Source organism: Plutella xylostella, chromosome 5, assembly GCF_932276165.1.
Source record: "Plutella xylostella chromosome 5, ilPluXylo3.1, whole genome shotgun sequence".
Classification (NCBI taxonomy): domain Eukaryota; kingdom Metazoa; phylum Arthropoda; class Insecta; order Lepidoptera; family Plutellidae; genus Plutella; species Plutella xylostella.
This window is the reverse complement of record NC_063985.1, coordinates 4114240-4132062: the sequence shown is the minus strand read 5'-3', so window position 1 is coordinate 4132062 and position 17823 is coordinate 4114240. Positions and strand designations below refer to the sequence as shown.

General features: G+C 40.0%; 1 protein-coding gene across 1 annotated transcript; it reads left to right on the top strand.

The window, feature by feature from the left end:
* The first annotated feature begins 1029 nt into the window (after positions 1-1029).
* LOC105397515 lies at positions 1030-16256 on the top strand. Its single transcript, XM_048633206.1, has 10 exons — positions 1030-2536; positions 3750-3771; positions 4556-4703; positions 11781-11939; positions 12211-12894; positions 13279-13521; positions 13789-14020; positions 14435-14655; positions 14923-15197; positions 15782-16256. The coding sequence occupies exons 1-10, from the start codon at positions 1914-1916 to the stop codon at positions 15968-15970; spliced, it is 2796 nt and encodes a 931-aa protein (XP_048489163.1). The 5' UTR covers positions 1030-1913; the 3' UTR covers positions 15971-16256.
* The last annotated feature ends 1567 nt before the right edge of the window (positions 16257-17823 follow it).

The window sequence follows — 17823 nt, the reverse complement described above, 5'->3', positions numbered from 1 at the left end:
GCGACAGAAATAATGTTCAATGGCAGTTATTTTCCTGCCTGTAAGTATCATAAATGGTTAACTGAGTAGTAAATATTTTATGATGATGCCAAGATGATCTACTGTAGAATAATACCTAATAGATTACACGCGATACGATACTGTCTAGAAGAAAAGAGGCTCTAATTTTCAAGAGCAACATTCTGTTCTACCATGTTTCTCACCAGCTAACATCGCTCCACCGAATTTATTATTGAAAATTATTTTATGAATAATTATACTCCTTGTCCTAAATAACACCTGAATATTGCTGTCAGGTATTATACAGTGTAATATACCAATTGAAATAGTTCCCAATTTACAAGTCCGTAAATTACAGATGCTCACGGCGCTATGTTTGTAGGAATTCGCTGCGGCACGACATTTTCGCAATAAATTAGTATTTAAACCTTGTACAATGCTAAATGGACACAAAGGCTGTACAGAGATTGGACATTTTGGACCGAGTTCAAGTGTCGTAATCTCCCTTATGCGACTAGTGCGTCGTTTGACGGACGCCGCGCCGCTCTACTTCGATCCGTGGGAAAGATGCGCGGCGCGATTAAATAAAAAATCCTCGCAAAAGTCTTTTATGTCGCCAAAATATAAATTTAGTATTATTGCTGAGTAGCTACTGGGGTTTTAATGAACTCATATCCGCAGAAGAAGGTTTAGATAATGCAAGCAGCAGCTGTAGTTGGCAGCACAATTCTCTCATGTGTATATCTGAAAATGTATGCAAGTATGTTCAGATAAAAATAATATTTACGTGATTAAACTAATTCAATTAGGTTCTTAAACATGCAGTCGTTAGGAGGTTCAATAATTGATATACTAAAGTTGTTGTATAATATAAATCTAACCGTAATTACTTTTACACTATCAACGCATGTTATTTAACATGGCAACATGGCGTCTTTATGTGTATTAGATAAGATGTAGAACGCAGATAGCCTCACATGTAGGAAGACCCTATTTACAAATTGACCTGAGATATCGGTGCATCAGCGCTGCATTAGGCGCAGCGCACACCGAACTGCAAAATGCTCGCGCATGGTCGAGCAAACTTTTAGCGCATGTAGAACGCATACTCGAACATTTACTAGAAAGCTCGAGCATGGTCGAGCATCAAGTTGGGACGTGTATTCAATTTTGAAATGTATGGAATTATCATAAGATTAATTTTTCAATGATTTCACAATATGCTCTGCTCTGCTCTGCTCTTGGTGTGCGCTGAGCCTTAACGGTGCATCAGTTGCATAATGCTGCGAGCGCGTTGCACAATCCAACAATTCACTCTCTTTGCGGCGCCGAGGCATTGTCGCGCGCGCGTGCGCTGGGAACTTTCCCGCGTAGGCCGGGCAAAAAGCGCGGGAACTGCACCCAAACAATAATGGCCGACATAACGATCCCAATGTTATCTGTCGCCTACTTACCGTTTACAACATTGCGAATGTTCTCATTGCTTGTCTCAACACGGCCCTCTGTCCGCGCCCGCTCCTGTGATCCAAACCAACATTGCTTATAATTATTCCATTCAAAATACTACAGAGGTCAGTCCGTATTACCCACTGCTGCTGGCGGTTGCGACACTTCCTTTGTTTTAAAAACAAAGTCAAGTAATGCTGGTGTGATTCACACATTCCCGCGCCGAATCCGATTAATCGCTCCAAATGTTACTGGAAAGGAATTTCGTTGTATATTAAAACCGAATCGTAAACAAGACAACAAACAAACCACGTTCACTAACATCTGTCATCGCCTCATTGCGCCGACAGCCGGCTGTAACAACGCATCAACGTCCAATTATTATGCGATCAAGTGTGTTTTCAACATAACGGAGATCTAAACCAGTGCCGCAATGCCTTAGAGCTGCGATATAAACTTGAAACAAGATGGTGAACGGAAACTACATCCTGTACGGGGACCGGCCGTCGTCGGAGACGGCGTTCGTGGAGGATCACGTGCGCGCGTGCACGGCGGAGCGCCGGCCGCGCCGCGCCGCCCGCGGGGCCGACCGCGGCGCCGACCGCCTGCAGCCCAGCCTGGCCGCCAGCCGCCTGCAGCTGCACAACGAGACAGACTCCATCAAATTCGAGAAGAAAACAAAAGAGCCGAAGCTCCTCCGCTACGTGCCGACGACGGAGGTGGAGGAGAACTACGTGGACTATGAGACTCACGACCTGAGGAACGAGGAGTACCCGAAGAGGTATTCGTTCAAGAAGAAGCCCCGGAACCCGGCGGACGGGTCGGTGCACTACGCGCACTCGCGCAGCTCCAGCAGCTCGCCGGCCGCCAGCCTGCCGCCCATCGCCGAGCACGCCGAGTGCGCCCCGCGCCGCGCGCCGCCCAGCCCCCCGCGCCCGCACGCCCCGCGCTTCACCCCCGCCGACTCCTCCAAGAGCTACGAAGCCAACAAGCTCGACAAGTACTTCGTGAACCCCACACGGTTTAAGCAGTTCGCGGCCAAGGTAAGTGGCCGTAATGAGCATCTTTATCAACCTGATGGTGGTAATTTGCTTTCACTACATTATTGAACTGATGATACGAGTCGCTTCCGTCCGTGTAAGTGAACGATGCCGAATTAATTTAGCACTCGCACGATCGATAATTCACCTGTCCAACTTTCACAGTTTTGTTTAGTGGTGAAATAATAAGTATACTTATTGGAATCACGTTTTAATTTCTTAATAGAGCAGAATTTATGATTTCATTACAATATTACATACTGTCGATTAGCCAACTCATAATGATATTGAGATACCTTTAAAGATAAACTGTTCACCCAGATTTAGGTATTAAATTTCAGATTTAATTTAGCTTGCAAAGCAATCATAGTAGAGCTTTCACATGTCTCAGTTAGCAACTTTATAATTGCCATACGATATGAGTCGCCTGAAACTGGTACCGTCAACATCTCGCTTTACTATAATTTTACCCATATAAGCCCGTATTTTATAGAAATTCATCGAAATAATACTATAAAATTGATTAAGTATATCATGCAATACTCACGTATGTATTTACTTACACATTACAGAATTAACTGAAACTAACTTATGATAGAAGTTTAAACTTACATTTGTGTACTTGAAAACTCCTGAAAATTCAATTAGGTACTCGTATAGACTCACGAAGAGAATTCACCGAGTTTATACGGACAAATTTGTTTTGTTGACCGTACTCGCAAAGGAACAAGTACAACATAACAGGATAAAATGGCTTCCGTGTGTCGTAACTCATGCGTATGAAACATATCCAGTCGGCTATCTGGAGTATTTAGTGCTTATGATACGAGCATGTCGAGGGACTGGGGGCCACTCTATATGACGAAAAACGAAGTTTCGTAGCGCTGCTGCGCGAGACACGTCTCTACCTCGTTGTATTAAACCTGTCGACTGCACGACAGCTCTCGTTCGTTCGTTTTTCGTCAGTATAGAGTAACCCTCGAGGCCGGGCACGTGGCCAATGGCTTAACTACATGGCTTTACCACTTGCGACACATGTGAAGCGAATTCTGAAATAAATTAAATATAGATAAGATTTAAGAAACCTTAGTAACTAAGTAGGCTTACGGATTCTAGAATGCTACCAATGCAATGGATTATAATTTACTTGGAGATTATCGAAGATTCTTGTCATAAGTGCCTATGATTATACCTATAAAAATGTGATATTATTATAGAAACGAAAAAACCTGGTTTATTTAACCACACTCAACTCAATTTTAGGTACGAGACGTGTTTTAAATTGGTGTATTTTTCTAATGTTGTTTTCTAAACATGTTGCCCATCCCACGTTTACCATTAATCACTGAAGAAGAAGTGGCATTACTTTAGTTTTATTTTATTGGGACATGTTACGAAATTACAAATGATGGCACCTGCAGTCCTACATGCTTCTGTCATAATAATATGGTAATGGTAATACGGTAAACTTTATATGAAAATACTGGCCGAAATGGAGTCCCTTAATCTATACTTAACCCAAATCTTTTAATATTTAACCGAGATTTAACCGTACCCACCGTAAGATTATTAGGTACGTTGCAGTGGCGTTTTATTTTTATTTATGTACAATTTCATTTACAGAGTTAAGTAATCTTATAGTGGTAAAAAAAGCTTTTGTCATAGCATAAGTACCTCTTTTGCACAACACACAACACGTCTATCAATATATAGGAGTCTTAAAACTCATTGGAGTAGTAGTCATCCAAATTCGACATAATAATTCACACTATACGGTTATTTTATCCACCCAATCGACGTAGTATAGCGCGCTCATTCATAGGTTTAGTTTAGTCATTATTTGTTTATTAAGTTGGCCTTCCACTGTCGACTGTAGACAAGTGGAGTGGTAGTGTCACTAACAAAAGTAGCATATCGCTACGTGATAGTACACGAACGGTCATGTGCAGAGATACTTGACCCCCGCTCATAGTAAAAATGCTTCTGACAGGGGTCAGATTTCTCTGCCTTATACTTGTACCATTCATAGAGCTTATATATAATACTTATAATGTCATGTATTGTTCCAGGGCTCGCACCCCGACAGCCTGTACCGCGTGGCGCCGGGCGCGGGGCGCGGGGGGCGGCTGCTCCGCCTCGCGCGGGTGCTCCGCTGGCCCGTGGCGCTGGTCACCGTGTGCGTCGCGCTCGCCGTCTTCGTCTACTTCTTGATGCCAGGTCAGTGAGGTTACATGTTATCTATCTCGTGTTGGAAAATCCCAACACCTGCACCCGGGACGACCTCCTCAAGTCCAACCAGAAGGGTATTGAAGTAGCGGTCCGGTGGACCACACAAGTCTAAGACAGTTGCCATCGACAACACAACAAGAAGAAGTTCTCTCTCGTCTCATTTTACAGACACGCTAAGGCTAGGCGCAAGACAACTGCCACTGGTGGCCAGCGACCGCTACTTCTCATGTACATGTCCAATGCACATCTATACAAAATGTATGAAAAAGTATGTTATTTCGCTGTCGCTGGCCACCAGTAGCTGTGGTTGGTGATCCGTTTGCGTCGAGTCTGTTGATGTCTGTTGGCAATCTTTCTATTTACTTTTTCTTTCGGCGTGTCGTTTAGAAACACTAGAGCTGCTGCCTTATTCATGTTATCATGATAAAATGGTCACATTAGTTGTCTGACCACGCAGGGTCCTATAAAATCTTGTGAAATTTCAGTAAGTATCATATTTTTGACAGGCATAAAAACTAGATAGCGATCAATAGCAGCGATACAATCTTCATAACGTAAGTGGTCACATAAAGCATTTTTATGACACAGCGGGGTTTATTTTCTAAGCATCCGAGCCTCACCTTTCTACACCTTTCACCACTTTTCCTGCTAAGAAATATGTCTTCCTTTTACTTGTTTGTTTGCCTTATCTCTATACCATCGGTATTCGTTACAAAGTAATAATAGATGAAGGATCACCTTCTATTATGATTGCAGACGTAATATAGATCGCAGATTATTAAATGGAATTGTCCGGTCACGATTTAGCAATATGAGAAGAAAACACGGAAACAAATTAAATTTCATGAATCGGACTTTGCCATTATCTGAATTCATACTTAGAGCTTTTGAATTTGCTCTAATATACTCGTAGAAGCATTGGCCCCTCTCCTGACCATACAACACCTCTTCACACAAGGCGTGTTCAAGTTTTTACTACATCAAGAATATGTAACAATCAGATCACACCATCGCATTTCATCCATCACCCTACTCGGAAGACACTCGGGACTCGGGTACTTGACTATTGTTTGAGCAACCTGCGTAAGTGCCGTACACAAATACGCTCGCGATTCTCACGGATTGTTTCAAAACCCTGTACAAATTGTAACACAGTTGCTCACTGTTGACATGATTGGAGGTTAGCAACTAAACCATGGCCTGTCATCATTCAGACATGGACCCAACTCGAACTACCTATTTTACATAATAGCTGCTGGAGCTTTAGGTACTAGTTTGGACTACTGATGGATCTTTTGATGGTGACACAAAAACAGAATCTTCAACATATTTTATGAAAATACGCGGATGGAAAACGTACCCTAAATCAGATTACCTGTACCTACATTGCTTATTTTTTTGTGAAACATCCAACCCAACGACGACAAAGATACCCTTTATATGTACAATCATAAAATCATAGTCATTTAATAAATCGATGAAACGTTTAGATTCAATATAAAGTTACAAAATACACGATTCATCGATCATGCTACACACTTAATCAATTGGTTAGGTACGTAACTACTTACAATCTTAAAAGTTTAAATGCATTACTATACCGTTTTAAATGGCTGCGCCATACGGCAGCTCTATTTCGTTAAACAAAGCTGACAAGCAGACTCGATCCGATTGCCTAATTCGAGACTTTATAATTGGAACAGTGATATAATACATAATGGATGGATGTTACCACAACCATGTAGGAATCGAGATTAAAACTACGGACAAAGTCAAAGGTGAACTCTGCGCAACGTCTCGATCTTACATCAAATGGTCTCCAGTCTTGGTGATAATTCGATTTGACGTTTACAGCCTACTCGTAACGGCTCGGCTTTGCTAAATGGTTTTTATAGCTTTGCTTTTTAATTAGTTTTCTTGTTGCTATATGAGAGGACTTGATCATGAGATTAGAATTAGATATAGTTTCTTTATGATTTATGTATTTTTTACTTCTAATGCGACTAAGACAAAAGGGATTTGTCATAATCTGACCACCCTTGAACTAATACTTAATCAATCTCTGTCCGGGAAAAGTTTTCAACCTGGGACATTCTGCACAACAGTCAGAGCTGTAACATCCTGCAGCCATTATTTATGAGATGAGTATAAGGTTAAATGCTACATAAAGTAATTGACATAAATAAGGTTTTGTACGATTACTTATTTTAAAGTAAGTGATATTGCCAAACATTTTTAATTGCCAATCGAAGATTAAAACAATAAATGTTTTTACTCCTTGGCCATAACAATATTTTCTGAATGTTAAGTACCGGATCTCTGAAGGGTTAAAGCGTTTTATGTGCAAATCGTGCCTTTGATAAAAGTATAATGCCATCTCATCATAAATATGTAACCACTTTCTCATCGATTTAAAGTCCTTTATAAGATTGTTAAAGAAACGAATCAGTAAAAAATAATTTAAAATCAGAAGTTAAGGGTCTGTCAAATTGTCATTGGATCTGATGTGTTCAAAGGCTGCTTGGCTTTATTCATTTAAGAATAGCAATCCCAACCACTCGTATTATCGATAACGTGAAGTGAGACGCTGTTAATAATGAAGACTTCATAATGGGCGACAAGTCTTTCACAACCCACAACTCAATACACAGGAGATGTTAACTCATTCCATGCATATGAAAGTTGACACTTTGACAACTATTGTATTGTACCTACCTATCCAATAATATAATTGAATTCTATTTCGTAATATTTGCTTACATTATATTATGTGAGTACTTGCGGACTTGAGATTATGATGCATGAAGTAAAAATTTGATACATAGAAGATCGTACTGTTAATGAAAATAAAGTATTATTTAAAACCTATACCCGTAAATAAGTTTATCATCACATTATTATTGTAATACTAATTACTTACTTACTCAAACATGAATATTGCAAGAAAGACCGCATTAATTACAGTCGAATATGTAATCGAATAAACGTATATTTAACAAAGTTAATTGCATGCCCGCCATTGCCGACGTACAAATTAAATTCATCATAATCAAGCTGTCCTGTCCATGTCATATGAAACGACTCGACTTTCGACCTGGCTTTCTTTTATGTTATTCTTCAATTAACACCTGCAAGTACTCCCCATTATGGTGCTCAATTGATTATAGGTGTTGTTTAAGATAATGTATGATTACAATGTATGTGTATGGTGCGGTATTAATCATCTTTTTCACGCCTCCGGCTGAAGTAGGCGTGGTAAATATGCAACCTTGTCATATGATCCAGTGTTTTTCATGCGAGTCAGTACATTCAATAGAAGATGCATGTACCTATGCATAATATGTATGTAGTAATGCGTCGGTTGCTATACATATAGGTATATATGTATAGCAACCGACGCATTACTAAGATAACGAAAGGTAAATTCCCTATTTGAATTTAAAACTTTTAATTGATGTCTTTCTTAAAGCTGATGTTGACATTCTAAAGAACCTTAAAAGGATATCTCCTAATCCTTACAAGTCACAAAACGCATAACTTTCACTTCTTATTTTTTGAGAACTTTTCCTATATACATATTTGGTGGTTGTTTGATTACGGCGATATGTTCAAGCGTTCAACCACGCATTCACACAAGATGCATCATGATGCTGGGCAGACTGAGAATATTGCCATACGCTTATAATCGTATTTTATCTAAAGCAATCCTATCTAATATAGCGTTAATGTCAGGTAACCATCAGATTAGTTAACATGATATTGCTTGCATTGCACACATTCATTAAGTTATTGATCAGCAAAATGCTTAGTCATACCTACAGCATAATATAATGAGAGCACTCGTATTATAATATTTCGATACGATATTTACGGCGTCGAATAGAATCCGTCCCGCTACCTTTGCCGCTGAAACAAGAGCCAACGCCGTATACAATAAGTTTATTAGGCCAACAATGATACTTTGCAATAGTACCTACCTACTGAGTCTACTGACTAGTAAAAAGATGAGCGAAATCAACACTGTATAATTTCGTGTAAGTTGACTAAGATTCCTATACAGTAAACAATTCATCAAAATAAATTCATTTATTCATGTAGTTATAATTTTATTAGCAGATAACGACTATAATCTGCATAGTTAAGCGTTAAAAGCTCTCATATAAACATACGCAAAGCAGCCTATTAATCTATATTAAGGCATTGTATTCAGTGATTTACTGCCCAAACATTATGTATCTTGACCATGTGTTTCAAAATGATCCACACAAGGATTAATACACACACACACACACTAAGACACAAGTAGTTATATGGATTTGCCCCTATGACTTCTGAACTCTGCTTTCACCGATTTTGCTTCTAGAGGTCTTCCTCGCTTACGTCATCGCATATAGGTAGCGGGTGGCGATCGATATATTACGATAGACAACTCAGCCTAGAAACGTCGGTGTAAGCTATAATTTACTGCAAAATTTAGTTAATGCTGGAATATACTTCCAGGTTTTTGCAAAGTGGTATAATAAGCCGTAAGTGGGTGACTCATGGGGTCATTCTGAACAACGCTTTGTTCTACAACTTTTGGAAATTCGCAAAATTTAAGATTTTGACTTCTGTTGTTTTAAATGAAATTCGGAGTTGATCACGTCATTTTTGTGGTGTCCCCCAGTACATAATTTAAAAGTTATTTATTAATATTTATTTGTACGTGAAGCAAAACCCGCCTTTACAATAAAGTACCATATTCGATGTATCTATGCCATAGGTAAGTACTAACATATTAAAACAATGTGCAATTAACTGTTGACATACAAATGTTATGAGTAGTTATGTCCTACCAAAATAATCAAAGGAAGATGTTCTCACCTCATAGTTCGTACTCGTTAAAGTTCAAAGTGCAAACCTATTCGTGAGAATTCAAAGTCATAATATTTGTTGTTTATTATGATGGCAACAAACAGATTACATTATGTAACACCTCCATATTTTATTCAGGCGGGGTGAAGATGTCAAGTAACGTAAATTGCACACGTTCGTTGATTTTAATGTGACAATTCCTAAACATTTATACAAAGTATTTAGAGATGTATAGTAGAAAAACGTGTCTGTATAGTAATAAGTATGTGGCAGACAGACAGGTGCTATATATATGAAGAGATAAACAAGCTAACTTTGCAACGGGTTATAGATAGGGTTTTTTTAGTAGGCATCTTTTATAGGCTTAGTCATACTATAAGTGAAGTGATAAAGTAGCATACTGTAAGTGATAAAGATTTTTATTTTTCTCTCACACAGATGTTTACAGAAAATGTATAGGTTGTTATGCTAAGATTAGATTGTACATTAGTTTTGATCTATGTGAGAGACTGGTGTCCGTACTAGGAGACCTGTATGACGGATTACCAGCCTCTCCTACTCTGAACCATGTGGACAATGGATACAATGCGTCTTAACTGATAACAATGAACATTAAACAATTCGTTTTACATAAAGTAGGGTGTGAGGGTATATGTATGCGTATATATATATGTGTGTGTGTGTGTGTGTGTGTGTGTGTGTGTGTGTGTGTGTGTGTGTGTGTGTGTGTGTGTGTGTGTGTGTGTGTGTGTGTGTGTGTGTGTGTGTGTGTATGTGTGTGTGAGAGTGAAAGAAATAAATACTTTTGTGGCGACGAATAAGTATAGTTGACATATTTAGGTAATAATATGAAATAATAGGTATTATGAGACGATGTGTAAAAGATTTTCGGTTTCTTCATAAGTGATCTAAGCCATTCCGATACAACTTTTTTGACGTTTGCTTTAGTTAACGAGTATATTTCAAGCATTTTATTTGCCTTATTATAAAGGTAACCTCCCAAGAATTCAAAGAATCTATTCGAGAACACTGTATTCATAACTGTATTTGAGCGGCAGATCATATGTTTCACGCGTCTATTTTGCATAATAGATGGGTCATATTTGAGGCTAGAGTGTTACTATGTTTATGTATCACTATACTACAAAAAACTAGTCAAAATTTTGTAGAAAAAATAAAAGTTAAGTAGATAGTTGCTATCTTGAAAATTATTCAAATACTTCAGATTTTGTCAGCTACTGAATACCAAATGTACCTAATTGAATATTTATTTGGTTTAGTGGGTAAAACGCTTCATATGGTTTTATAGTATTTTAAATACAGTTTTATACGTTTATTTTGAAATTGATTTTAAATATTACCATGTGACGGTTTAGATTAGGTATTTATAACTGCAGATAGGTTTATCGTGCGATTCAGGAATACAACTTTAAGTAAGTAAAGTCGATGGTATGGATAATCTATAATAATAGGGACATAGACCTAACACCTACAGTATTGTGCAAATTAATGTGAATTAATGTGTAATTTGTTTAGACCAGTAAATATCAGAATTTTTTTAAAATCATGTCGATTCTATGCCAAAACGTGTTGAAGAAGTTATAAAAGGCAGGGAGGACACATTTTCTATTAAAATAACTTAAATTGTATATATATATATATCTCTGTTTTTTTATTTTAGAACTAAGAAATGTATTTTTTTCAAATTTTCACTTGTGTTCACATTAATTTGCACAATACTGTACTTACTACTCTGACCATGGTGTATTTAAAATTTACCGGGTGTAGCTGCGACCTAGGGCGGGAGAAGGAATACGAGTGGCGGCAAATCGTATCATATCATATCCTATCATAATTAAGTCAATAAATATGTATATGGTGAATAAAGCTTTACGATAAGTTTATAAATTTCCTAACATACCTACATCGTATTCTTAGCTAATGAGGTAATATCAGTATTATTCAGTATGCACAATAACACGATATAACGCCTTTAAAATAAAATCAAGCAAAGTCGCAGTATCGCATCTCGTTATGAAGATAAAGTCAGAGGCATACGCATATCATTTATCATATTCTTTGTTATTTTTGTAATGTACGCAACTCTTTTTCTAACTGTGGCTAACCAAACGTTTACCTACTTAAGTATTATCGTTATTCATTTATACCATTTACGTAGTAACTAAAAGGTGTGTTTACACTTGGTTCCAGATGCGGCGGACTTCGAAGGTGAGACCGTGAACGGTACATTCTGGGAGGCGAGTATAGCGGGGGCTCCCTCCGCGCGCAACACCGTCGGCCCTCGCCTGGAGAAGAAACCAGCGACCCCCGCCAGAAACAAACCCACCGAGATACCTAGAACCTCGCATGGTAAGAACATGCCCTTAGCATGGGGTTTTGCTTGCAGCCCTTATGAGTAAATTAAATGTGGTGCCTATTTGAACTAAAATAATCAGCCTCCAAAATACCTACCATTCTTGGTGTGCTGGACACAATAGCTCTGATAAACGAGTGATTGCTTTTTATTGTTTTAGATACGATTCCCACACAAATATATTACCCATTATCTAAACTCTATGGGCGCGTTTTATGAATTCCTTATTGTGTTTTAACAATGACGATTCTAAACTAATAATTCCAGGTACAAAAACACCCGAAGTAGACTTCTACGATATGGATAGTAATAGCAATGTAGACATTAACTCCCTGTTGGAAAAACTGAGGAGTATGAAGACCAGCCCCAACAGAGAGCTGCCCGTCCAGCCCGTGTTCCCCACTCACATCACGCCTGAAGTACAATACGGGAACGAGAGAGCTGACACGGAAAAAATAAGGACTCCGAAACAAATGACTGAAGATAACACGGTTCTTCCCCTAGACTCGACTCTCAAGCCACACATCACGCAACACCCCGAAAAACCACTAGCCATTTATTTGAACGAAGATGTGACAACGAGTATCGAGAATTTAACACATGACGAATCTAGCGTGTACACCAGACCCAAGGTCACGGAGTCGAGAGAAGAAGAAGCAGAAATACAAACTGTTAATTACGAAGTTACTCAATCTAATAAAATAAAGCAAGTGGCTACCGAATCCGCACCGGTACGAAGGAAGGAACACTACAACCAACTGTACAGTACAAATGTGAATATGAACTTTACTTCAGGACACTCGAAAGTGTTCGGGATCGGGATGGAAGACGCCGCCAGCCTGAAGCCTACGACCCAAAGCACAGTGTACAACACTAAGGTGTCTCCAACACTCCCAGTGTGGCGAGACGGCGACTCCACTACCCTGAAGTACCCTGTAAACGTTCCCGATGGTATGTTCTGCGTATTTTTTCTTATGCCTGATGAGGTTAAATGTTCTAAAAGACGAACACAAAGTTTTGATTGCACTGTACATTAACCAAATACACCTCATTGACCCACTGCGCTTTGACCAACCACACGCACCTAGCCATATTTACCTTATACACACATGGTGTTGCAAAAAGAGTAGGAATACTAAGCAGAATGGTTTCATTTTTCTGAGTTTTCAGTATGACCCCCTGATTCATCCCCTTTCGGTTTAATATACCCTTTTGGCCACATCCTGTATATAACGTGGTGTTTAATACAAGAGGCAAATAATTAAAAGCCTGTATATAACGTGGTGTTTAATACAAGAGGCAAATAATTAAAAGCCAATCACTTTTTATCCACAGCAATTCCGCAATGTCGATCGACAAGGCTCGGTCTGTGCCGCGGGGTTCTCCCATACGACCTGGCAATGATGTCGGCCAGCTCGCCCGGAGGCGTCGACATCAACTCGCTCTTCCCTCAGATAGAGTTCATGGTGGCCACCAACTGCAGTCAGAGGATCAGTCATTTCTTCTGCGCTTTGTTAGAGCCTGAGTGCAGCTCGCCTTCGAGCCGACCCAGGCTGCCGTGCCAGAATCTTTGCAAAGGTATGGTCACGTGAAGACGCGTCACATAGTAAAATTCAGAAATAGAATGAAGGCTTTGAAATGTACACGTTGGTATTGAATCAGCAAACTTACAGAAGGCAGTTCAATGTATGTAAATGTAAAGAGGATGTGGTTATAATTTAGTTCCTTCATTGGAATGAGACCCGTGCCCCAGCAGTGGGGACGTGATGGGTCGTGATAATAATGACTTAATCCCAACTGTATAGTTAGCAAACTCATACCAATCCCCCCCCCCCCCCCCCCCAGCCGTAGCGGACAGCTGCGAAGGCGCGATCCCTCGCGAGCTGGCCACAACGCTGGACTGCTCACGGTACCCTGCCCACGGCTGCGCGCCGATGACGTCACCGTGCCGACCAGGGGAGGCGCAGTGCGGGGACGGGACCTGCGTGCTGCAGGACTGGGTGTGCGACGGGAAGCCCGACTGTCCAGCAGGGGATGACGAAGCGCAGTGCGTCAGCTGTGAACGGAATGAGTTCAGGTACGATGGCATTAAGGGTTATAGTCAAGGGTGCGGAGTTGGAGTCTGATGTTGCTTTCTTCAAACCTTAAACTGAAATTGTATTCTATAACGTTAAATATATACTCACGGGCAATGAAAGAGTTCCACAGCTCCAAAATTCCGACGCCAACCGACCCCTATATTTCAAACATTTGGTAAATAAAAAAAATTACAAAATATTACCGTTTTTAGTTGGTAATCATGCTCTGTCAAATGTACTCCAATGTTGCAGAAGGCGTCATTAAGCTAGCCTTTTCCGTGAAGTAGGTAATTTAGTGTTTTTCTCAGTGCAACCTTTTCAGTGCCCTACCCAACCCTACCGATGCTCTATTTCTACGGTAATTATACCTATCAGAATGATTTTCAAACACCTGCCCTGTCCTATTCTTCCAGATGCGGCGACGACACGTGCATCCAGCAGCGCTGGGTGTGCGACGGCTACGCGGACTGCGCGGCGGGCGAGGACGAGTCTGATGACGTGTGTTCCCGAGTCACGGGCGGAGTCTCGGGCGGGGGCGCGGGCGGAGCGGGCGAGCCGGGCGAGGAGCCGGCCGGGTCCGCGCCGGAGCCAGCAGTTCATAGGATCAATGCCGTGCATGAGGGGCTGAGGAATGGTAAGAGAAGTTGATTTACTTTTCAAAGTAATTATTTAAGAATTTAACTTCGCAAACTTAACTAAATGATTACGCGATTATTGGTTCGGATTTTCTGCACTACCACCAGCTGAAAGCGTCGGGTCGGGAGTTTTTGAATGGCAAAGAATGAAGTATTTTTTGTATTTCTGGTTCACAGTACATGTGCACTGCACTACAGTGCATTTATATCGTATCTGACTCATTTATTTATTATCTTTACTAAACCTAAACTTGTCCATTTTCCAGTGGAGAGCGAGAGCAGCAAGGAGCTCCTAATGACCAGCGATAGCACCAACGCTCTCCGTCGCAACTACACGCGCCGCCCCTCCCCCTCCCGCCTCTCTCCCTACACCCGCTCCTACCCCGTGAAGACCCCGCACGTCGACCAATCCGACAACTCGACCGATGCCCAGAAACAAACGACGAAAGCGGAGAAAGAAAACAAAAGACCGTCATCGACTCGGCTGAGTCCCTACATTCGCAACAAGACGAAAGTTGATGAATCAACAGAGGAAGCAAAGGTAAATGAACCACAATATGAAATGGTTTTATATGACGACGAGTATATTGAAGACAGTGATGATGATGATATAGCGTTTCTCGAAGCATACCAGAGAGCAAAATATAGTCAAGTAATATACTCGTTACCGATGGATATGCCTGAAGGCATACCGATAATTCTGAAAAGCCAAGTTTCAGATTCCAAGAGGACTTTAACTCATTTGGACGAGACTATTGATCATTTAGCGCAGATTCTTGGAGGATCAGAATTAACTAAGGTTAGCGATCCCAACTGGGATTTGTCATGTGATAGCTATGTGTTAAAGCACTCCTATTTGATAGCACAAATTGCTTGACCTTATTTAATTCTCTTCCTCATCTGAACCTGTCGCCTTCTGTAACTGTTAAGTTCTTTGGTGTTAAACACATGTAATTATTTAATCAAATCCTCTTCTGGCCATTTCTGGCCAGAAGAGGATTTGATTAAATACTCTGGCATATCTTTGTTAATTAACACCGTGTATTAACTTAAATTATTACTCAAACGCTCCAAATAGAAGCGGCCAACAAGCCAACTCTTCACCAATTTCCTTTTAATATCCAGGTAAAGCAGCTAGAGACAACCACAAAAGCCAAGCCTGTCATCGAGGAGCAGTTCTACAGCTCCCATTCTTCGCCCTGCCCGGCCGGCGAGCTGCGCTGTGTGGACGGCCGCTGTATCGCCGTCTCACAGCTCTGTGACGGAGTCGTCGACTGTCTCGACCATGCTGATGAAGAGAACTGCTTCACGTGAAGAAAGAAGTTGAGCTCGTTACCGTTAAGTCTTGTGTCGGGATTTTTTATCGCGTGTCGTAATGGGAGAGCATTTTATATGAAGCGCTGTGAGCACTTATCCGACACCGATTTACTAATGCACATCCGATAAAAAATCGGCCCGACAGACGACATAGTGGGAACGGGGGGTTAATGTTGCCATGTCATTCGGTGTGTTGTCTTGTTGTGTTGAAGTACTTAAATACTTACTCCTTTTGTAAGTTGTTGTAACTTTTCAGCTTCGTTAGAAATGTTAGTCGAAATGTTATGTGTGCTGAAAGCCTATATATCTGATAAAGTCGTATATTTTCACTATCCATTAAATCATTTACTTACTTTTAGGTCATTATTAGCATTTCTTTCATGAACCATAAAGTGACTTATACATATGTGAAATTTCTGTAAGCTGCATCACTTCATTAAAATCATTTTTTGCGTGTAAAAACTGTGATAAGATCATTCATGATTTTCAGTAATTTTCAGCAAGTTAAGTTAGAAGGATTCCGTCCGTCATTAAATATTTTCATAAAGATAGTCTAGTGTAGGAAAAGAAATCATCAAGCTAATGTATTTTTTATATTTTTATAAATCTAGTAAGTACCTATACTTAAGTACCTACATATAGCTAATAACTTTTACTTAGATATTACAGTTTCTTACTCATTGTTAGATAACTACTCACCTACTTATGTTTATTTTAGTGTTGTTAATGTTAATTGTTTACGAGTTAGTGGTTAGTTGATCTGTAAATAGATGTTTATTTATCATAAATGATTACAATTTAAATTAAAAATCAGGATAAGGAGATTCCTGATATATGTATGAACCTAGAGTAGAGTTGGTAGGATGAATGTAAATTCCAAAGTAATGACATAATACAAATTAAACGTAATGTTTTTAAAATTGATCAATTAATTTTTCGAATTACATTTAAGTCTTAAAAATTACTCAATCTCGTTTAATATATCTTTAATAATTAAGCATAGTACCTACCTACTTCTTCCTCTTCAAATAAAAGTAGGTATTACCTATTATTGTAGCTGACGCAACCCTTCAGGTTTTAAATGATTATTAATGAGATTATAAAATTAAATGTAGTCACAACTACAAAGTGGTGTGTTCCATTTAAAAGTACCTACACGTAATTTACGTTAGTGTCTTATATTAAGGTAAAAATATCATCACGACCCATTACGTCCCCACTGCTGGGGCACGGGTCTCCTTCCAATGAAGGAAGGGTTTAGGCCTAGTCCACCACGCTGGCCAAGTGCGGGTCGGTGGACCCCAACACAAGCAAGCTTGCGCTGAGAGAGTTGTCGGGTAAGTGGGCAACCCGACTGTCAGATGTTTTCAAGCCGCCCGAAGGCCTCTGACTAGGCTTAACGACTGCTGCCGAAGCAGCAACCGGGACCCACGGCTTAACGTGCCGTCCGAAGCACGGAAGCGTCCAGAAAAGCACCACTTGAAATTGGTCACCCATCCAATGGCTGACCGTGTCAGTTGTTGCTTAACCTCAGCGATCAGTTACGATCACTGAGGCCCGCTCGACTACGGACGCTTCAGTAAAAATCTTCGGTAAAAATATATTTTAAGAAAATAAATACTATGCCATGTTTTAATTGCTGTTTTAATCTGTCTAATAAAAGGTCTGAAATGTGCAGCAATAAGTAATATATGTATGTAATTATACAGATTTAATCATCATCATCATCACCAGCCAGTAGTTAGCCACTGATATAGGCCTGTTCTAATAATCTGTAGAGTAACAACACTCTGCGCTCGGCCTACCTCATAGAGCCACTACCGGGTACCCTTCTAAAGTGGTCACCGAAT